Raw genomic sequence first — 24,119 nt, forward strand, 5'->3', positions numbered from 1 at the left:
CATATTGCTCTGTAGGTAAACTTAAATACGCAAGTTTAACACATCTGATTGCGTGACCTACCTTTAGTCATTAGTTCATGTAAGACTGTAGTTACCCTTTAAGTATGCTCTTAAACCCATGGATTTTACACTTTAAAGACTAGTCATAAACTATCTTGCAGATTATATTAACTCTAGGATAATACTTTATTGAAGTGAGTAAAAATATATGTTTACATAATAAACTCTCAGGCGCCATTACCATTCACATAATTTTTGAATGTATTAACACACTTTTTATTCATTGGTGAATTATATTTTTCATTTAGATTAAATATTTTTAGCATTAATATTTTTAAACAGTAACACTCAACACAGTTTCCATATTTTGTAATTTTTCCATTCGATGTATTGCAATTTGTCCATTTTCTGTTGATCTGAATCAATGAATATAAATGCAATAGAATTAATTCACAAGACTTGTATAGGGTTTAGCTCATTAGTGACATTGAGGTATGATTAAATAGCGCTGTGATGGATTTGGTATGTAAGTTACAACAGAATAAAATACGAGAATTATTTTCTCAATACACTTTCTTTCCGAAAAATGATTCATAATAGATTGATAATTTTAGCTCATAATTTTTGGGAGAAAATGCCGTTTTACACTGTGTTTTGAAAGATAATCATTTTTACCATCACTAATGAAGAAGCCATGTAAGGTTTGTGTAAGTTTGAGATGCATACAAGACATTACATTATCAATAAATCTATATGTAGTAGCCATATAAATATTTCATAAGCGTTGAACATACAGAAGCTGGCTATTAAATAAGTATGTTGGTATATTCTTACTAACATGGCTTTTAATGAACTCTCCTCTACGCAATACTATCAATCATGCTGTGCCAAGATAGAATACAAATGGAAATATCTATACAAAATTTGGAATGAAATGTAGCTGACAATGAGTTTATAAATTGTAATACTCTTTTCAATTAATTTGTGCCAACTTACCTGGATAAACCTTAGCCCTTTTCTCACTCTAGAGATATGGGCTAATGTTGGTTTATTCAGGTAAAGTAGCATTTACAAACATCACCATTGGTTTGTGTTGTTTAAATGTTTGCATGGAGAAGAAAAACTGCTAAAGTAAGATTTGTGGTACACAAAGTGTAAGTAAATTGAGAGCGTTTCAGTTATTACTCCAGATAAAAGCATACATAGTAACTGAAAAACCAAGACTTGACATTCCTTACTTTTATCTAAATTACTTAATTAATTACTACTGGAACTGCTACTACATACATGCTGTAACTTTAGCTTTTTTTCTCGGATATCCAGCAGACTATATTAATTTCAAATACTGCTTTGTTGGAGAAAGATAAAGATTTGATATTCTGAATATCCTATTAGGTATTGACTACACATTAGTATGTACAATATTTTTCATTTCATAAATTCAAAACCATAATCAATGACAGATTCAATTCGTAATTTGCATAATCTTATTAAGTAATTGCTTCTATGTAATCTATAGTTAAATTTAGAATATCTATGGTACTCGTGAATGAACGGATTATTCAAATGAATGCCGTGAATTCAATAGATGATTATTTGACCGGAATCTTGCACTCACTTGGGAAATCTTAAGCTTATAATGTCATTCTTCTAGACAACGATGCTTACGTACAGTACGTCCCATTAGCCTACACCAAAGATGCATTAAGTTAATAAATTTATAATTGTTATTTATTAATTTATGTCTTCATCATCTATAGTAAATTCGCATTCGATTAATAGGTTTTTTTAGTGCTTTACTCAGTAAAAATTACTCTTCTTTCAAAACCTTCAAAAGAATCTACTAGAATACCTTTATCCATAGATACCGTTCTCATAACATTTTATGTATTCATTTATTCATCATCTATAACAAGTCACATTCATTTAAGAGGTTGCCTACCTTCTCTTTCTACCGCTAGTTGATAAATAATATAAATATTTATAATTAATTTATCATCATCATAAATTTAACAGAAATTCTAAAGGAAGATAGAACGAGATTTGCAAGATTGATTAAGTCTAATTTATCATCATCGTCTATGATAAAGCATAGTATTCAGTTAATCCACACAAATTGGAAGGGGTTTAGCAATAACTATCTATCTTTGTCCTTCCTTTTTTCCTTCCCATATGTTTAATTTATAACATAATTTGTGCAGGGAATTACTAGGTTAATATGCAATTGCTAATTTAGTTTCTACAACAGGAATTATGTACTAATTTCCTCAAAGGTATTGTTATTTTGGCTAAAATATTAATTGCTAATCACAAGTGTCATAGATACTGCACTATAGGTAATATGTAGTGTCATATGTCAATAGTAATTGGAGATAATATCACACCTTCATTTCTATATTTGAAATGTCACTTCGCTCATTTTTCTTAAAAGTAATTTGCATAGAATTCATTGACTATATATGGTGATAGAATTTACAAGGATGAGTACAAAAAATGAGGTTGCAAATAAGTATGGGTTAAATTGGCTTTAACAGTCTTAGAATGTAACATAATTTCATATGCTAATTTAGGTTCATCTAAGAATTGAATTTGCATTGAATTCATTAACTCTTGCCTTTTGTAATCAAGTCTATGGCATTATAATCACACTTCAGTTGATGACAAATAGTGTGAAATTGTAAATAAGTATAGGTTTACTAGTTCTGTCATAGCTGTACTGCATGTGCTTCACACATTTGTGAATATATGTTAATGCAAATTTCACTCTTTTTCTTAGAAAAAGTATGCTTTTTGTCTGTAGGCATTGTATATGGCTCTGTTATAGTCGCACTTCATTAATACAAATATGAAGTATTTGAGGTATACAGTGGCAAATGAATGTAGACTGTCTACTAAGTAGTATGTAAGGTAGCAATAGAAATTGAAGAGTTCTTAACAAGATTCATTCCATTTTCATTCATAGTTTTGTCTACATTGGCTAATGATATGTGTGACTGTAAAGTCTCATGTGTGTGCTTAATAGAATGCATTTAACGAAGCTTTAAAACATATTTAATATGGTGTTCAGTCCAACAGAAGCTGTATCTTCATAGACCCTCAAAAGACAATACAGTATCCAATCTCTGATGACAAACGCTTTATTACAAATATTAGTTCTTAAAAAAGGAGTAAACTATTTTTATTTTAAAACATTTTGAAACCATTTTCAAATGAACTTATGTATTAATTGTTCCTTGTATCTGTTACAAACTTTCCCAATTAGAACCTCTTTTGGGACGGAGAAGTACGTTAATGATGATTGATTTTACAAAATTATCTAAAATCTTTTACTAAAAATAATTTTTTTTCTGAAATTTTATCCCAACCAGATTTGTATCAATGTTCAGTGTACTTAAATTAAAAATCATACTTGAATGTCAGTTTTTAGAAATATTACACATTGCATTACTCATCAATGCCAGTAACTGTGTGCATTGATTTGTATCTGATGATTCAGGTACAGTGAGTATGTGTCGATGCTTCAGTATGGGATATAGTATTTCTACATAAATGGAAAGGGGATTGTAACTGTATCTGTTGTATTATTACAAGTTGACAGATATGCAAAAGATAAGTATTAAAATTGGATTTTGTTCGTTGCTCATGTCGGGTCCTGAATCCTTACAGATCAACTGATAAAAATATAAATGTTAAAATTAATGCAAGATCTGAAATTGTATTATACTCTCCCATTATCGTCTACATGCTTGGATTTCCATGATTTGTTCGTTGCTTGGGTCCTGTGCATTCTCAATCCTGCAAGATCATCTGATAAAGGATGCGTGTATTATTCAATGTTGTCCAAGGTGAAATACATTATTACTGTACCTATATGATGAGTTGAAAATAATATATTTTCTGTTCAGGCCACATATTTTATGTCTTTTTTTTGCAACAATTTGAGAACCTCTTGGACCGAGACAATTGTGGTTTTAGGAACATTCTCATGTTTTAGATTGGTTATTGAACATTGTAATAATGGTTTTTGATCTTCTTCATGATAAACATATGTATCGTGTTGCTAGGATATAACTCTATTGATAAGAAAATAATAATATTCTATATAAGGAAGCCTTTTGGCTAGAAGTCATTTTCATTTTGTTAGTTTATAGCATTGATATTGTGTCTTATAGACCTAGTATCTTTAGCGTTGTCCTGGCCTCTTCAGCATTGTCCTAGCATTGACTATGTTTCTTGTGAAATTGAAATCATAACCAACAGCAAATGCGTTGTCTCTGCAATGATTAAAACGTTTTCCATTTTCCCCCAATTAGATGTATATTCACCACCTGAAAAAGAGATTCAAATAGATAAGTTAGTAAGCTATTTCTTATAAAGAAATTGTATCTAAAATTGGTTGAAATTGAGAATGAATAAATGGGTTTAGTTTCTTCAAGAATCAAATCAATATAGTCATTGTGTGTTTCGGAAGAATAAAATACAGTAGATAAATAATTAGGCATAACATTTCTATTAGTAATTCTTAACTATAGTTATTATATTTGTCACCTGCTTTACTTATGCCTATAATTGATTATTTCCATATTTGGTTAAGTCTAAAATTTCATTTTCACCCTATCAGTTAATTAGATCTTATAAGGCAATTTCTTTAATTAAATTAACCTCAATTTCTATTGATTACTGTAATATCTTGTACTGTAAAATATATTTGATGTATGTTCCGTTTAGTTTACTAACTGCATTTTGCCAAATGATATTCCAGAAATACAATATAGGTTATTTATAAGATTTTTTATTGCTTGTAAGAAATAGAAATTTTTATATTAAAATTACTATCTTTATCCTGTCATGCATGTGGTGAGAATATTCTAAAAATAAATTCCTGAGACTTGTTTGTTGAAAATAGGGATGCGTTACATAGTCATGATAAAGAATTGTATATTATTTTGATGTTTTTCCAAAAGAAAAGTTTATCAATTGAATTGGAAGTCTTCTTTCCTCCACTCCACTAAATCCCACATTACATTCTGAAAAATATCAAAAGATATACTAATTTGAATACAGTAATACACCATAAATTCCTAACTAAACAAGAAATATATGCCTCTCGACTTTTTGACTAACATTTTTAATCATTGTTCTTTCTTCAGATATAATGATTTATTATTTTTGTTTAACAATCAGTAGTAAACATTTTGTGTAAATATAGTCTTCCGCAGTCTGTTGATTCGCGTCAACCAATCGAAGGGCGAGAATCCAAAATCGTTAAACCATGAGCCCTCATAGACTCGTTTTTTGGGTCCAGCAGCTTGGACCTATCAATTAGTCGATAATATATATTAGATATATAGCTTTCGCGTTGATACAGTTTCTTGTTGATTATGTCCTCTAGGGCTTTAGCTGGCTAAAGCCACAGCGCGAAAAAAAACCCAAAAAACTGAATCCAAAATGTGAATTGATTGTAATATTGGGACACTGCACCAGTTCTTTTATATGAACTAATTTTGGAGGCCAGTGTGTTTGTCACTAATTTATATTTATCTTACAAATTTCTTCAATTCAAGCTACATATCTTTACATTATTTTATTTTCAAATTTATATCATAACCTTGACATATCGAATACTTATATTTTATTTATGATTTCTAATAAAAATAAATGGAATGCAATTTCAGTTTAATTCACAGTTTTAAAATTGCTAGTTTTAATTTGTAGTTCTAAGCAAATTTGTTATCAAAGTAAATGTCATTTAGATGTAATTACATGACATTAAATTCTCATTAATATTTTGTGTACTAAAGGCTTTGAAATGCCATATTTTCTAATTTCATTTCTACATATTTGAGAATTGTTATGTAATATTCAATGCCAGGTTCAATGCTTTCTGATTATTTTGTTTGTGGGTTAATATCATTCACCAACTGCTGTTATATCCAATCATACATTGGCTTATTTGTGGGTTAAGATCACTCTGTTCTAATCTCACCACCAACTTCTGTCATCTCCAATCCTATTATGATTTTTGAAATTAGAAATCTGAACAATTCATTATCGAGATATCAAATTAACATTATTGACTATTCTGAAGCGAAACTTACAGTATATTCAGATCAATGTTTTGTATATTACAATCATCATAGATGTGAATGCCTTTCTAGAAATTGGTAAAACTGCATGCATGTTGTAAATTAGGTCAAAACATAACCTAAAAAGCTTTTAACACCATCCAAGTACACACAACCTATGTTCGATTTACATTAGTTAACCCTATCTGTAAATTCTACGTTTGTACAGTGCGTAAAATAAACAATTGGTTCATTAAATTGGCATGAAGCTCTAATTGTATCAGCGCAACTTTCAAAACGTGTGTTTCACAACATCTCCAATATTAAGGCACTCTATTTCTAACATTACTGAGCTCTTTTCCTAACACAAAAACACCAGTATGCTCCATCCAAATATTAATGTACCCTGATTTTAGTGCGGCTAATAGATTATTGTTCCTTATTCCCAACATTACTATACAGAGTTTTCAGTATTTTCAATGACCTTTGAAGGGAAAAAAAATTGTTTGGTCAAAAAGCTATGGTCATTTCATGGTCAGTAGTAGAACACAATGGATATATTACTGCTGGACAATCGATTATGAGAACAATTAATAGTTGTGAATGAATAGATTAAGGATCAATTAACATTAATAATGAATACTGTGAATATTAGAATATAATAAAAAAAACATAAGGTTTTGTTTGTAGGATCTTCATATAGCTTCATCACTTGCAATTAATTCTCAATTACATGCAAATTATTTCAGAGCTTTACTTTACAGATAGTACTGTATATATTAGCATAAACATATGTAAATCAACTAATTTGATTATATTTGAATATCAGGTGGTAGACTTTTTTATTTAGATTTCCATTGAGTAGGCCTATGCAATATCTAATATTTAGGAGGAATGGGAAATTTCAATTTAAGCAAAACACATGTCATTGCCTCATGCAGAAACTAGACTATGATGCTTCAAGGGTCTCAGGTGGTCGAGCACTCTCATTCTAATTTATCTATTAAATATGCGAGATTCTCTGTCCACTTGAGACGGTTTATATTTACTCGTTGCTACTTTATAATGATTTACGCTCGCTCATTTACTTGATGAAATGGCTTTCACGTTGGTGCATTAACGAGATGGAAGGTGAATGTGCTAGAATCTCGGACATGTGACTTTGACTATATATTGAAAAGTGTTAATTATTATGAAACAATTTTGCTTTGTAATTTGCAACCACAGCACAGGTTTAAGTCACTCCTCGACCATAGTTCTGGTGGTAGAACAAGTCTACTCTGATAAGGGCTTAAAACATGTAGATGCTCAGTTTTGTTTTTACTCTGATGATAGTGTCTACCATGAGTAGTCCTGATATCAGATGGATATAAATGATGATGTGCATTTCCTGATATCTAGATAAGTAAAGGGCTACCAGATAATAATGGTACATACACCAATCAACCCACATGGGAGCACAACCTGTACGAGATAGCCTATATCTATCATATACCTATTAGTACAGTAGGTTAGCCTTCTCAGTTGTAACGGTAACACTGCTGATATAAAGTTTGCGGTACACCACGTATATTAGTTCTAAAAAGAACTGTTGAGGTCAACATTTGATTTCGCCATGTAAACCTTCAAACAATAGTAACACTGCTCTTCCGAAGGGAACCAATGACGCATTTAAAACAATTACAATTAGAAAACAACTTAGAAACTACTCCCTAACTAAAAGCATATCCAATTCCCAATTACAATCGGTTAAATAAGTTTTTAAAGTCTTGAATGAGGTTGTTGATTTTTAAACCTGACAAACATGCTGGGAGAAGGATTCAAACCTAGGATTTGTGAACAACCAAGTATGCCACAATTGTTTGCCATGTATTGAAATCAAGTCTTCTCAATTAAAGTGGTTGATATGCTTGATGAAAATATTTGAAAGTTATATTTAACATTCACAAATTATTTTTCAATTGCCTGATGACTATTGTTGGATTTTCTGTCAAATCCTTCTTGACATTTTAAAGATGTATTGTCTCATGAGAATTTAAAAAATGTTTGAAAAATCAATTAATGACAGTGGCTTGGTGATCATAGAATCTGTCAACCTGAACATTTTAAACTATAAATGCTTTTACATTCACACGTTGAAGTATAAATTCAATTATTTGTTTCATTTTTTTGCCAAGTTTATTTAGTTTCTGGTAACTTTTTGACATAGGAGCTGTGAAATTAAATGTACAATTTTGGTTTTGTGTTGAAGCTAATCTACTACAGAACTTTTATTAATGATGACAATGATATATGTATATTATAAATGCAGCTGTTTTTCATGAATGTTGTATTATGGCATTCAGTTACTGCAGTAAAAGGGGTGAGTTACTGCAGCGATATAAAATATATAATCATGCAGAACATTTTAAACACCCTTTGTTTTATTGTTGTTAAACTTGATTTCCATCCAAATAAGAATTAATAGAAAGAAATAATTTACTTTGTTTTGAACTATTAACAAAAATTAATTTGTCCTTTTATTTTACCTGAGATATGCTTCTTTGCCATCATAATTACCTTAAATTTCTTAGATTTTAATTTTATGCTTTTTAATTTAATGAAGGAGTTCTTGTTATTTTTGTGACAATGATCAGGAATCAAATTCAACCTGGCAAACAAGCAAATTGCTAGTAGATATTTTGTAATGACTAGTTGAAATTGTCAAAACTTCATTTTCTAACTAAGATTCTGTACAGGTTTGCTATTGAATAAAAATGTAATGTGATCGCAAAGATGACAGAAACCACAAACCAATTTGCAAAAGTGTAATGGACTATGTGATCTATATTACATTATTCTGTTCAACAGTGGTTTTGATAAAAACAAGATTATCACTTTGATGGCGTCATTATAGACATGCTTGCTAGAAATTTTATCTTAAACTTTATCTGTGCAATTACTGTATTGATAATGTTAAGTTATTTTAAGGTGCGTCTGTGGAAATTGCAGGATTTAAACTTAATTTTTATCTACAATTCTACTTTATTATACTTTTGTTTGATAAATTTACGTCACAAGACTTTGCTAAAATTATCTCTTATAATGTAAAAAGCTATCAAGTCCTTAATGCGACAATTGGAAGATAAAATAGATCAACACCATTTCCGTCATTGCACTACATTTCTACTATGGATACTTTGCTGTTTTGAGATTAGATCATTTTTTGTATGATTAATGTACCTAATTTGATGACGACGTTTCTGAACACTTGCAACATATTACGCAAAACAAACAAATCCTCAATGTGATTGTATACTCATAAAAATACAACATATATTGGTATAGATGTAGCAAAATATTTGAAAATTCTAGTCCAATACAGTGTGATGGATTGGAAAGTTTTCTGAAATATCTTTTATTAAAACATTATTTGTGGTGTTGCATTGCTATTGTTTCACTGAATTCGTGTGAATTTGCATATTAGGTGAATATTGAATTGGCTGCGTGAACAGCAGTATTTTAGTTGTAGAAGTCAGGCATGTTATTGTTTTCTTTAAGATGTGAATTTTTCATTCATTTCATTTTTATACAATATGTTATTGGAAATACTGATGAAGTGAATAAGCACCACACTGACAGTAAATTATGCTCTTTTGAAATATAATTTAGTTGACCTGAAATTGCTTGAGTTAAGGATTCACAGTATTGATTAAATTCTCACAAAAACTGCATCTTATTGGATATATAACAATTAAACTTGTGTTGATTCTTTTAATATAACAGTTGCATCTAGGCAATGCTTTTCTGATCAATAATTTCTTATCTAAAAGTAGGGTAAGTTACTATAGTATCAAGTAGCCAATTTATGCATTGAATTTATTGCAATATATATGCATCATATTTTCATACGACCATATTTAAGGTAAACGAGTTTGACTATGACTATTCTGATGTTCTTATTCTTGTTACATATAGAGGTTTACTTACAAATAAATAGGATGATGAAATTTTGGACGTTACATAAATCTCTTTAGTAAATTATCTTTTTAATTTTATCTCTGCATTAAAGATAATTTTCTGTGGCTTAGATGAACCCATATAAGTAATAGGAACTGAAACTACCAATAACATTAAAATTACAAAATTGTCTATAATTAGAGACATACAGTATTGTACTGTTTTGGGAAATTTCTGAATGATTGAAAAGTTGATCACTGTTGCTATGGTTTTAATGCACACAATTTTTTTAGTAATCTAGACCAAAGACTATAATTTATTTTATGCCTGAAAGGTAAGCAGGTTTTTATGGATAAAATCAATAATTATCGCAATCAACATATTATTAAAAGAATATTCTAGCAGAATGAAAATTACTGTAGAAAGTTGTATAAAAGTATTCTCTTCTTGTTGCCATGTCCCATAGATAATATTCCTTTTTCTGAATATTCACATATTCCTTTTTTTTCAAGCCTCATTATGAGAATGTTTGTTTTCATAAGACGTTTTTTTATTTTATTGATTTCAACATGGTGATTTTAAAGTTTTTTTGTCCTTTCTAATGATATTGTATTTTTAAATCAAGGCAATGCTGTTGAAGTTGAACTTAACCGTAATCTTGTTTTGATGAAATTTTGATTTGTAACATTTTAAATAATTATGCTTTTTGTTTGTTTGTTTTTCAGATTGCAAAAAATAACTATCAAGTTTAGTAGGATTTTTACCTGAACTTCAAGTTACCAAATCTACACGTTATGTTGGACTTTTATTAATGTTGCACTGTTTCATTGATAATTTTCTTTGATACATTGACCTACAAGAGAAAAACAAGTTTTAAATTACTGTCGATTGATCTTTATACAAATTTCAAATACCAAATACTATCTTTATCTTTGCAATTGATTGCTTTTAAAAGGTTTTTGAACTCCTGCAATGTATACATAAGACATTCGCAAGATTTAAGCTGTAACCTAACTTCATCAAAATCCTGTCTGTCTCAATTAGCCATCTACAATATCGTTTGGAATTAAGAATTGGAATTCAATAACATTTGTGGGATATATATATACAAATTAATGTACTTAGGAATATACTGATTCTCTCCTATTACATACGGATAAATAGAGGTAAGTGAAATTCTATATGAATATTTATTTTTTATAACTAAAATTAAATCATGGATGTAAATTGAGCATGGTCATTTCAACAATAATAGCGCCCTCTACAGAATAAAAAGGTGCAGCAGCAGCTATTTGAAATTCATAAATTGCCCAACAATATCAACTCCCTCGTAATATCCTTAAAATTACTTATGAAGACGATGACAATGACATGCCAATATGCAGTTATCAAAGCAAAACGTACAGGTTAAAATGCAGTCTTTTAGAAACGATGACCCCTTTTGGAAACTCAAACTTAGAATGGTCCTGAGCTCTGTCTACACTGTCAAATTTTATGTGACAAAAAAATGTGATGTTCCCATATATGAACATGATGATATCACTACCACATTTAGGCGCATCACACTTTCTTGGTCAAACTATTGTGATAGTGCAGACAGAGCTTAAAGGTAGGAATACACTTTGACGGAGAGCTTACCATCATACATAAGAACTGTAATGTAGTCTTCAAAAGGTTAAAGACATTTAGCTTGGACAACTCCCAAATATCTAAATTAACCAGCAATAGACAACACCCAATTAAATCCCTATTCTTCCTGTTAAGTATGTTTGGATAAACCAAATGATTTATAATATTAATTGCATTTGGCATTAGTTTAATCCTCCCTTAATTTGTATTTAATGATAATTTATGCGTTGGATAATAAACTCAGTGCCATACAATCATTCCCTAATTTACTTTTTTGGCATTATGATAATTTATGCAAGAAGAGGCAGGCCTTCTGCTATATTGTCAGTAAGAATGATGACAGAAGTAATGGAATATTGTCATGCAATCCTTACTGAATTTGTCATTCATGTATTTAAATATTTAAGAGTCTACATGTTGTTGTATTTCTGAATTACTGTACGTTAAATTGCCTTCACCTTAAGATATACGCAGCCTTGTCATGGTTTTAAAACTATCTTAAATTACTAGAATGATTTTATCTCCGACGTAATTCTCCTAATTTCAGGTCATATAATTCTAGTACTGAGAGTGTACAATTATAAATAATCTCATGCGATCAATTTTTCTGTCGATAATGACAATTTTGAACAAGTATAATTGCTATGTTCAGTTTTTGCATGATAAATAAAATAATGCAATTTAAAAAGTCTGCTATTGTCAAATGTGATCTTCTTGAGAATGATTTTATGAAACAAATTTTAAATTTAGCCTTGAGATAAATTTGTTTAAAGTAAAATGATTTTATTGTTGATGAAAATTGACATAAAATCATGAATCATATAAAAACAGAAAGTTATGTAATGTATATCTTAAACAACCAGGAGCATTAACTGGTACAAAATGGTATCAAACATCTCAGACATCAATGAATAATAATAATATATAATATGCAATTTCTTTTAATTGAAAACAATAAATGGTAATACATATTCCTCAGTCTGATGGAACACAAAAGGTTCTGGAAATTCTTTTATCTCAAAACTTTTTTGAAGCCTTGATCCTTTTAAATTTCTACCGTTTAAAAAAAAATGGTTTAGTAGTTAAATTTAGCTAATTTGGCATCTTCTGGATTTTGCTCATGGTTCCTGGTGTTAATTGCAGAATAAATTCCCACTTTTTTCAGAGAATGTAATTTATTTAAAGTACTAAAAGACCTTGACATTTAAGGTTGATAATCATTTTCATATCAGGATGTTTCGTGTTAAAAACAATCATACTTTGTTTCTAATTCAAATATTATCTGATAATAATGTATGAATAATGACCAATTGTATTTAATTTATGAGTGAATGTTACCATTAATGTTCACAATTTCTCTTTTAAAGTTTGGCAAGGCCCATAAAACAGTGATTGTGTCACCATGGGCAGTTATTATGTCAACTATAAACATTATCTTGTAATTCATAGATCAGTACAACTTGAACAAAAAATTGTCAATTTACAAAGTATGAACACATACTAACATGCTAACCTTTTATTATATTATATATATATAGCTTAAGATGTTTTTTCACAAGAATATAAAATTTGAAATACAATATTTAGTAAAATCTAATTCTACTTAATACTTTTGACTTTTTTCCTTTTTAGGACCAGAATGAATTTTCTTCGTAGACGGTTTTCCGACACTAGTGCAACAATCATTCCAAATGGATATTTTCAAAACCTAGGCAGTGAAGATAACCGGGATAAAGAACAACAACTACGAGAAAAAGAAAAGGAACAAAGAGATAGGGAACAGAAGGCAATGGGCGGCCAGCCCCCTGGTCCAATGAGGCAAGATATTGGAGTTGGGTTTCTCAGCTCCCTGACAGGTCGTACTAATAAAGGAAAAGAGAAGGTTTTATTAGTAATTGACGACCAACATACTTCATGGTAAGATAGGTTTCTCTGCTAACTCTGGTATAAGCCCATTGATGTGCTGAATAATCCCATTGATGTGCTTAATAAGCCAATCTTTAATGTAGTTGTTATATTGCTGTACGTCCTCGTATATATGAATGATTTATTTATGAAATTTCAAACTTATTTTTCTTTCAGGGCGAAATATTTCCGAGGTAAAAAGATACACGGTGAATTTGATATCCGAGTAGAACAAGTTAGTAAACTTTTCATAATTCTTGCAGAAGTTTTTTTTATTATGGATAATACATTAAAAAGTAAATCATTGTGAATTCAACCTTTAGATAAAGTCCATAAGTATGATTAAAAAAACCTACTTACGTTTTTCCTTTTCTGAATAATGGTAAACTGTCTGTTTGATATCAATCAAATATGAGCCAAGTACAATATGTATTTTAATACATACATTAAGTAGACTAGAAGCAGAATGAAAAATTACTTAATTATGACTTTTAGTTCCATATATTCCAATATTTCTAAAAGGCGGTACTAAGTAATTAAGAAGAACATTTTGAGAGTGGGGTTATTGACCTGGAAAAAAATATCTTAACAGCACAGTTTAATTCCAAAGATCTACTTTGAAAACTTGTTCAAATGTTAAACATCACTGATTTAACCAAGAATTTCACAAATTGAACCAACACAAACTTTTTCATACCATGCATATTAAGAATAAACATTTGTACATTGACGTAAGCGTGTTTCTTTTATGATTTTGTTACATTAACGTCTACAATGTAAATCTTCGATATCATTATACATTTTTTTCATTCATAACACAACAGATTTATTTCAACTGTTGTTAAAGCTCTTTCTTTAATGTCTTCATATTTAGTGTGAATTTGCTGAAATAAATCTTGCGTCTTGTACTGAAACGGGAACAACTATTGATTTCAAGGGAGTAAGGCAAGGACAAAAAGTAGTAAGGTATGCCCCCTGATGCCTCTAACATGCATGCTTAATGTAATACAACTTAATAGGAATTTGCCAGACAAGTATTGCAGCATGCTTGATGTAATCAACAAATTATACTTACTGCATTTCTGATTTTCATTTCATTCATTTCATCTTTTATTTCGGAAAAAATAATAATACAGAGTACAAAATTCTCCATAGTTCAAGAACAAATTAGTGTAGGTGTTGTTTTCTTAATGTCTTGCATGGAAATTTATCTATGGATTTATTATACATTTATTTATAACACACTTTATAAATTTAAAACAAATATTCACTTTTTGATTTTAATGTATCGGTCCTTAGTCTTCGTGCTATAGTGATGATAGTGCTATAACAGAGGAAGAAGCATAGTCTCTGTCCATAATTTGTATTCTCAGTATAGCAGAAACAATTCTCTTGTACCTGAGACCAACATTTAATGTCCCATCCGAAGGACAAGGCAATTGCCAAACCATTTTCCCTAAATGCACAGTGGGATGTCTCAAACTTGGGCCTTTTACCCAGAAATATTATTCCAATATTGCACCATATAACCATATAAGCATTTTTTCTTTACCTTTCTGCACAGGTCTTTCAAACCAGACTTCGTACTTATCAGACAGCATGGACGTGGAATGGAGGTGCAGGAAGAGTGGCGTAACTTAATCATTGGCTTTCAGTTTGGAAACGTCGGAAGTGTCAACTCCTGGGAAGGAATTTACAATTTCATGGACAAGCCTTGGGTGGTAAGAGTTTAAAAAACAGTTATCATTATTACTTTTTTCCCAGTGAACTAAAAATACAGCTATTGCCTAACCATAGAGGGGTGAATGGTCGTATACACTCTATCTTTGATCATGTTTTTAATAGTCATCTTACTGAATATTTAATAATAAAGTCAATCGTATGTAGGGCTTAATGCTCAGTAATTTCACCATGGCATAAACATTATATCCCCCTTAAAAAGTTTTGCTCTAGCCTAGCTTAGCAATCAGTCTTTTTGCAATTCTTTTGAGATGAACTTTACTGCGATGTGATACTATATTAAAAAACCAAATGTAATGAAGGGTCGCCATGGTGTCTGGGTGAATTTCATTCGGATGGATTACATTAAATGTCATGTCTACCTTGTTAGCTAATTGATTGATTAATTAGAATGTTGGTAAAGCTTTATTAGGATTCTTCATTTCAATTGGTGACTGGGCACACTGGGATGCAACAACCACTTGAGAAATAACTCTGAAATCAATAGCTTAATGAATCGCACATCAAGGGTTTCTGAAAATATACTCTCATGACCTTTAAAACGTACCAGGGCAAACAAACATTACGAAAATACGTTTGTGGTACACCATATGATTCCTTAAAAAACTGTAAAGATATTCCACATCTTTAATTAAACTACATCACAAAAAAATGTCACCATGATTGAAATGCAAATCCAAAAGACTTGCAGACAGTGGCGCTCACTGACTAAATCCGGGGTCCCCAGAGCATGAACAGTCCAATGCAACTACCCAGTGTTGGAGGGCCTCTTGGAAGTACAAAACCAGGGGCCTTTGTCCTGTGCCTTATGCCTTATGTTGTGCCTAGCTTACCTGGATAAACCAACAATAGCCATTGTTCTCCCGAGGAAGAGTAATGATACGAAAAAATGGTGCCATGTCAAAGGAATATACTACATTAATCTCCCTTTGAAGAGCAAAGGCTATTGTCGATTTATCCAGGTAACCAGTACTATTCAATCACAAAACCACTGTTAGTTCGTGTATTTCACAGGTTTTAAATTCTTTAGCATTAAATGACCCATCATTTTTAAAAGGCAATTTTGTTCTTCTTGAGAAGGATTACCGCCTGTCAGTTCTTGTGATCTACCAATCTGATTACTTTATCTTTAAAGTCATCGTTTACATTTAAAGAAATCTCTCATGATCTTAAACAAACTAATGTTAGATGTCAAGTAGATTGGAATGAGTTGTTTATTTTATTTGAAACTAAATGACATTAGTTACAGCTCTATAAGTTCGTGACTTTGCAATGCAGTAGATCTTGTTCTCAAATTAATCATAATTTTCAATATCTCTGCTAAAATAATTTGTCTTAATTTTATTTTTAAACTTAGTTGATTATATGTTATTTATTACCTGAGGCCATCTAAAGGTTATTTTAAAGTATTAAAGTTAACCAGTTTTTTTTAATTGACCTGAATCAAATTTCAGTGGTCATCAATAAATTTAACACATATTTGAATTCTCTATGAACAATTGAATGGCCAAAACAGGCCAGTGCTTGGGAGTTTGACACGGCCATCATTGGCCAATGTACCTGTACTAAACACTTATTAATATTCCTTGAATGGAACACAATCACAAAATATATTTTAAAGAAATATATTTTTGTTTCTTTTTACCAGTTTGCGCAACTGATCAAGTTAAGGGACCGGCATGGTACAGACAAGTTTCCTCTCATCGATCAAGCCTTTTACCCAAACCACAAGGAAATGGTGAGTCCTTAAAAGACGCTTATATTACATGAAAATGAAAATCATTTTCCATTCATGCTGAAGTGACATTGAAAATAACATTGCTTTACGAAATGGTGGGCTTCCAATCCCAAGGTATGGGAGTTTCAATCCTGACCTGCAGTGCCAGCGCCTAAAAAAACGCATGTAATGAACATTTTAAATGTTGTACATGTATTGGTGATTATTCATTAGTTTCACCTCAGTGAATGTTTTGTATGTATGCATGTTTTATTTCTTATGAAGAGTTCATTGAAAGGTAAGTTTGTAAGACAATGAACTAGAGAGGGCAGTAGATATATGGAGGAAGATATCAAGACTTGGGAAGTAACAGTAGCAGGTATGCTAAAATGAATGGATGATGAATTTAATCATTTGTGACATTTTTTATCCTTGCATGTACAGGTATTGGAATAACTTGTAATAGTAATTAATAGTTTTCTACTCTACTAGTATAAACAAATATTGGCGAAAATACATGCATGGAAGTATATATTTTGGACCTCCATGGTATTAACATAGACATCTGTAGGAAGAGAAAATGCTACCATTATTTCGTAATTCCTTAAATCTTTATTTTTCCCAAACTTGTTTTTTTCTCCAAAATCATTGGTTACTTCCCCAAAATCATTGGTATTAATAACATGATAATTATTAGTTACATGTAGTTTTCATTAATTTTTTAACTTACAACATTATAGGAATTTGATTTCTACTATCAACTATATTCTGCATACCGCCCTCTATTGTGCATATTGCTTATCACGTAGTTGGCTGGATATTTCTTTGATTAAAATTAAAGGAAACAGTTTAAAGATAACAAAACATAAGTTATTAACTGTTAGTGCAATAGAGAGCTTTCACTTGCACTATTTAGAAAATACTGTAAAAAATAGATAGTAACAGTCACACCTGACTTGCATTAAAGTTGAATGTTGTGAGAGCTTACAATATTCACAAAATCATTAAGTTTTAAACAAAATTGTATACTACTGTATTACAGTTTTAACTGCAAATTTAATGGAAATATTAAATTAGATGTGTATGTATTTATATGCACCTTATACAGTAACATCATCTCAAAGCACAGAGGATTATATATCACAGCAACTTTCTTTCTCCTCCTTGTTGTACAGGTGCCACCAACCGGCACTCATTTCTTTACTACAGTGTAATCATAACAACCGGGCTGAGATGGACCAGTACACCGGGTTAATCCCGTACCCCTTTTTTAGATAAACCAGGTTCTTTAAAGTTCAGTCAGATGTGCTGATGCTTTTAGCCTGTGCGAATTTTGTAGCTATGGTTTTCTGTGCCCTACCTTAACACTTGGCCTCTGGACTTGGTCACATGGCAGGTTTTACCCAGTCACATGGCGGGTTTTACCCAAACACTTTGTTGTTTGCTTTTATACTTTGATACAGCTTTGTATTTATTTAATTTTCTCACTAAAAAAAATATGCAGTCACTTGTTTTTATTGTAGTAATTTCCTTTGCGTAAATCTATTACCTATAAATTGTACTTAGATCTTTAAAACTGTTCACATTTATCAATGTTTAACGCCGAGACTAATGTGAACGTAATGGAATAATAATCCATTTTATTGCAACAATACAATTGTTGGGAATAAATGTTATTGTTCAATATAAATTCAACAGCAATAAAAATAATCATATTTCTGTTGATAGCGGCAATCCATTAAAAATACAAGAATCAAAACATGCAACTGTTGTTGTAGCAACTGACGTAGAATGTTATGCTGTCGTATAAATCTGAAATGTTTGTAATGTTTTTTTTTCTGTAGTAAAGAAAATCTAACTGAGTCAAATATTTTACAAAATGTCAAAGTTGTTAACATCATACACAAGTTATATCCAAGGAGTAGGAAAATAATGGTTATAATTATATCTTCAATTTATGTTCAAGTACTTTTTCCTAGAATTGTCCATATCATTTTTATTGTTTTTGCCTTTTTCACATAATAATTCTTCCTCACCTTCTTCCCTGCACTTCTGCAAAAACAATGTTTTTTCTTTTCTTCCCACGCAAATCAGTATTTTACCTCCTTAAAGGTATTTCTTCTTTTTTTTGGGTGCACCCCTGGCCTAACTCCTCCTTTGATACTAAACAACTCTGTGTGCTTTCTAGTATTCAGCTCACACATACATACCCACTGGACAGCAACGCTATAAATATTATTTTTTTAGTCTTTTGTTCTAAAAACCCTAAAATCCTTTAATCAAATGCATAACACCAATACATAAATTGTTCACCATTTATGCATGCAGCAACATACCTTCCGAATACTTACTTAATGTAACTTTACAAAAAAAAAACATCAATTTTGAAAATGAGAAACATAAAATCCATCATATTTACATTTTATTTGCATTTTTGGATCGAAATACATAATGTTTGAAAATTTGAAGCAGTTCTTTTATGACCTCTGCCCCATTTTATGTTCGTTCTATATTCAACTTGTAATTCATAAGTCATAGTACGACCTACTGGGCATTCATTCCATTAATACTTGATTACAATCCACAGTTCAGGATACTTTTTCCCTTTAATCCGTCTAGAATATGAATAATTTCTGTTAATCTAATGAACATACCGACCAGTTGAAAAGGTATGTTACAATTGTATACATTTTCAAATTGATGAAATATTTAAACTATAGTACAGTATGTATTTTATGTCAACTTTATTAGATATATACCTTTTTTGGAGGTACAGTATGAAGTTGGGCCTTAGGGTCATCAGTTGGGATAAAATTCAATTGCTTGTTTTTGAACAAATTGTAGCTATTAAAAACTTGTATTGCTGTGTTCCATCTTACAAAATTCTTCTTGCTTTGCCTTTTATTTTTTATTCTCTCAATTATTTTGTTTTGAAAGAAACACTGAGGTACTTAGCTCATCAATGATAAAATCTAATATCATGTTTGATGTTGATATTTTCTACCCATGAGTATGAATGGGTACCATAGAGGTTTGAATGTCAACCCAATGATTACATCTACAGCCCGTTGAGAGGTTTTAAAGTGATTCATAGAAATCGGTTTGCAGTTACTGGGTCAAAAGTAGTAGCATATTTTACTCTGACTAAAATACTTTAATAGGTTGCTATGCATCCCAGGGTCCTGGGTTCAAATCCAATCATGATTATCACAAAAAACAAATCCACTCTCAAAGTTATGTACAGCATCATGTGTATATGTTTGTCTTGTGAACAGGATTGACACCTTTAAGAAGGATAGTGAATGAATTCGCTTATCCTTGGCAGCATTAGACAAGACTTGAACCCAAACTTCTAATGGCAAGGAAACAACAAAAATGACAATTCATTCAAATATAGTATTTATATTTTACATCTTGTAGATCAATCACAAATTCTGTGAAAGGTCACGACTTGTTTGTCATTGATAAAAGTAATGATTCTTTTGACGCATAACAAGATATATAATTCATTGGTCAGGTTTTTATTGCCTCAAATTAAACTCATGTCATTAAGCTTCTTAAGGTGATTGATCACCAAGATTGCGCTCTCTTAATTTTTACAATTCTACTGTTGAATTTAAATGAGAATTTACATAAAAAATACAAGTTCAATTTATGCATTTTTTTGTTGTTTGAGAGAATTTTACCTTAAATATGGAAAAATAACGCTTAAAGATGTATTGTCTCCCTGAAAAAAAAATTGTTTACATTTTTTTAGATGAATATATGATTTTTATGTTGTATTTATTTACTTTGACCAAAAATTGAATCAGAAAAATAAAATTATTTATCTGAAAAAAAAAGAAATCGTAATTTTTTAAGCAAAGAATTGACTGCCATGCAATGGGTTTTTGGGTTAACTTAACCAATTTTGTACTGTCTTAAGTTTAAAAAAAATTTATTTTAAACAATCTATTGCATGTAACAAATAACTTTAGAAGATTGAAAAAGCTTTAAAACACATTGTTAAAAGCATTGGTACTTAATTCTATTTGCAAATGTAAAATATATTGTGAACTTTCTAGTGAATTGTGTATTAATTCTATCTTTCAATTTCATTTGATATAAAGGCTATTCTAAATATATCAATATAAATGAAGCAAATGGTATAGTATGTTCCTTTTAAAGCCAGACAATTGAAATTGAGCGTCTTTTCTTAACTGCATGCTACCAAATTACATTTATCTTTTAAGGCTCAACAATGTAGTGTCGTAAAACGATTGAAATAGTTTCATCTATGATTTAAAACCCCATCTTTAAAGAAATTGAAAAAAGGTAAAAATAAAATGTAAAATTTTATGTATTTCATCAAATGAAATCATGCATAAAATGATAAAAGCAGAAACTTGTTTTTATTGTCAATGTTTCTGAAGGGGCTGTACAATATTTGTATAGAATCATTCTATTGATTTTTTTTCCCATTATTTCAAAATTAAATTGAATTATGAATCTTGGAACTAGACATTTCATTCATTCGTCATAATTTATTTTTATTTCTTTCAACTTAATTGTTACCCATGAATGCTTTGCCATCTCATCATGATTTATCATTCACGCTTCACTGGCTCGGTCATGTTCTTTTGAATAATTAATTCTTTCAATTAATTTACTTGTTCTATTTTAGTGATTGCCTCGATATTGCAACACTTGATATCGAGAGGCATCCACTTAGTTTAAAGTCGCCCCAGTTGTTTTAGAATTCAATCCGTCGATACTGTAGTTATTCCATATTTACTGCAGTACAGTATAATTGAAAAGATAATTCATTCTTTGCCCTAAATAATAAACTTGATCTAAATACTTATGATTAAATTTTGGAAATATAGGCCTAGGTCATAATTTCAGATTGTTTAACAAGTTTATATCTTATTAAAGTTTAATTAAAGTGTAATTTTTAGAATAATTTATTTAAGTTACCTTATAATACATACAAATTTAATTGTTTCAGAAAGATTTTAATCGAGTCAAAAATACACATTAATTTAAGAAATCAGGTCGTACTTAATAAACTTTAATTAATTTGTTGAAATTAATTTAGTACGGTGAATCTAAAGAAAACATTATTAAATTTGATATATCTAGGCCAGGGTTATACTGATTAACTATTTCAATTAAATAACTTATGTTAAGTTTGCAGGAGCAGTTATAATTAGTTTCATTTACTGACCAATTTATCATTTGATTTGCATGGCGCCGTTTAACCATTCCATGTGGTATTGTTAAAAAAGATGAAGTAAAAAATATAATGTAAATAATAATAATTATAACTTATATTCTGTTTAAAACCCCTAAGCATGAATATTCTGCAATTTACTGCCTTTAAAGTTAGGAAGTTTTCCATCATTGTCCGAAACATTTCATCCATCAATTTTCAATACACAAGTTAAAAACCTTTCCATTAGTAATATATTTTAAAATATTTGTGAAGTTTTGACATGTTCTTTTGGATGGAATTTGGAAAATGAAATAACAATTTCTGTACAGAACAGAACTTTATTAAGAGACACCTTAAGGACACAACAAAGTGCCTCCAAATATGTGTTGGCCATAGTATTTAAACATAGATTTTTCTTCACTCATTTCACAGGAAAGTGTTCCCCTAATACTGTAGATGTGTCCCCTGAATAGGGGTGTACCAAAGGAGGGGTTCTACTGTATTTTTGATAATTTCCAAAACCCCAACAAATATATACATTTTTTTTTGTAAAGCTTCAAGCATTGCTTGAATAATTTATGGAACGTTATGTAGAAATATTCACACAGAAAAATATGGTGATGATGAGATACATTATAAATATTCATGAATTTTATAAGAGTCACATGACAATGATAATATATTTAGGTGATTTGTACTAGGCTATTGTTTTTGTAAAAAATCTTTTTGTTCTTTTTATGAAACTGGTTTTGGTTAGAAGCACTCCATTGAAAAATCTTGTGTTTGTATTGGAACTTAGTAAACATTAGAACTTATATCTTTTTTATGTTCTTTGCTAGTGCTTATGACTTTAAGCCAAATGATCAAAATTATGAATTTAACACGGACCCTATTTTCAACGCATGCACTTAACCACCATCAAGCACTACCATATTTATGATAGATATACCAGGCAAAATTTGCATGTTAATGCTCACATATTTTTATCATTTTGTCTCTCAATATATTGTATATTGACCTGTAATTAACATCATTTGATGAATTGTTGCCAGGTGCATCAGATTTTGTAGTCAACAATGATTGTGCATGAAGATCCACATCGAGGATAATTATAACTTGATGGATATCAAATGATTAAATTCAAATCGAAAAGTTTTTTCTGAGGAAAATTACAGTAGTATTAAAATAAAATTGAGTATAGGCATACTGCAGTTATTACTTTGCATGGTATTTAAATTATTACAGTAGGCAAAAAAGGCTAAACAGTATACAGTAAAAGAAAGCATATCTTATTAGAAAGTTTCATAGTAGTGCAGTCGAATAATAATAATAATACATATGAATTCGTGCCACGAATTAGTTTAACAGTTGAATAAGGATCACAGAATAATGAATATTGCCACAATAGGTCCACAGTTGAACAAGGTTCAAAGCTGAACAAGGTCCAAAGCTGAATAAGTTCCATAGCTGAATAAGAGTTCCACAGCTGAATAAGGTCCATTGCTGAATATGTCCACAGCTGAATAAGTGCTAAAGAGGCCGAAATAAGTATGATAAGTGCATATACTAACATAATCATCATATCTATAGTATTTAATAGATTCATTTATTATTTATTCATGATGTAGATTTTGTGATCATCCTACTTCTATGTCTCATTCATCTTATTGTCTCGCCTTTATAGTGTGTACTTTAGGACAAGATTGATCACGTCATTAATGGTAGTGAGAAAATCATTTAGTAAAAGTAGTGTGATAAATTGTTTTTAGTTGTCTTTATAACACATATCTTAATCAATCTATTCTTGATTTCACTTTCTTCAATAACAAAAACAAAATAGATTACACATAACTTATGTTTTGAATCTACCAGAAATATTTATTTTTTCAGAATATTGTCTTTGCTTATTGAAAGCACCTACTACTTTAAC

At 30.2% G+C, this 24,119-nt stretch overlaps 1 protein-coding gene across 5 annotated transcripts in view; it reads left to right on the top strand.

Moving 5' to 3' along the window:
* LOC144855979 (synapsin-like) overlaps window positions 1-24,119 on the top strand; it is a 229,404-nt gene that overhangs the window by 5,878 nt on the left and 199,407 nt on the right. For all 5 annotated transcript variants that reach the window (XM_078713949.1, XM_078713950.1, XM_078713952.1 and 2 more), the window contains exons 2-7: window positions 10,730-11,170; window positions 13,266-13,550; window positions 13,716-13,773; window positions 14,413-14,504; window positions 15,103-15,259; window positions 16,927-17,016. In XM_078713949.1, the coding sequence (XP_078570075.1) occupies window positions 13,273-13,550; window positions 13,716-13,773; window positions 14,413-14,504; window positions 15,103-15,259; window positions 16,927-17,016 (675 nt within the window). In that variant the 5' untranslated portion in view covers window positions 10,730-11,170; window positions 13,266-13,272. The remainder of the gene's footprint in view (window positions 1-10,729; window positions 11,171-13,265; window positions 13,551-13,715; window positions 13,774-14,412; window positions 14,505-15,102; window positions 15,260-16,926; window positions 17,017-24,119) is intronic.

Source organism: Antedon bifida, chromosome 11, assembly GCF_963402885.1.
Source record: "Antedon bifida chromosome 11, ecAntBifi1.1, whole genome shotgun sequence".
NCBI classification, from domain to species: Eukaryota; Metazoa; Echinodermata; class Crinoidea; order Comatulida; family Antedonidae; genus Antedon; species Antedon bifida.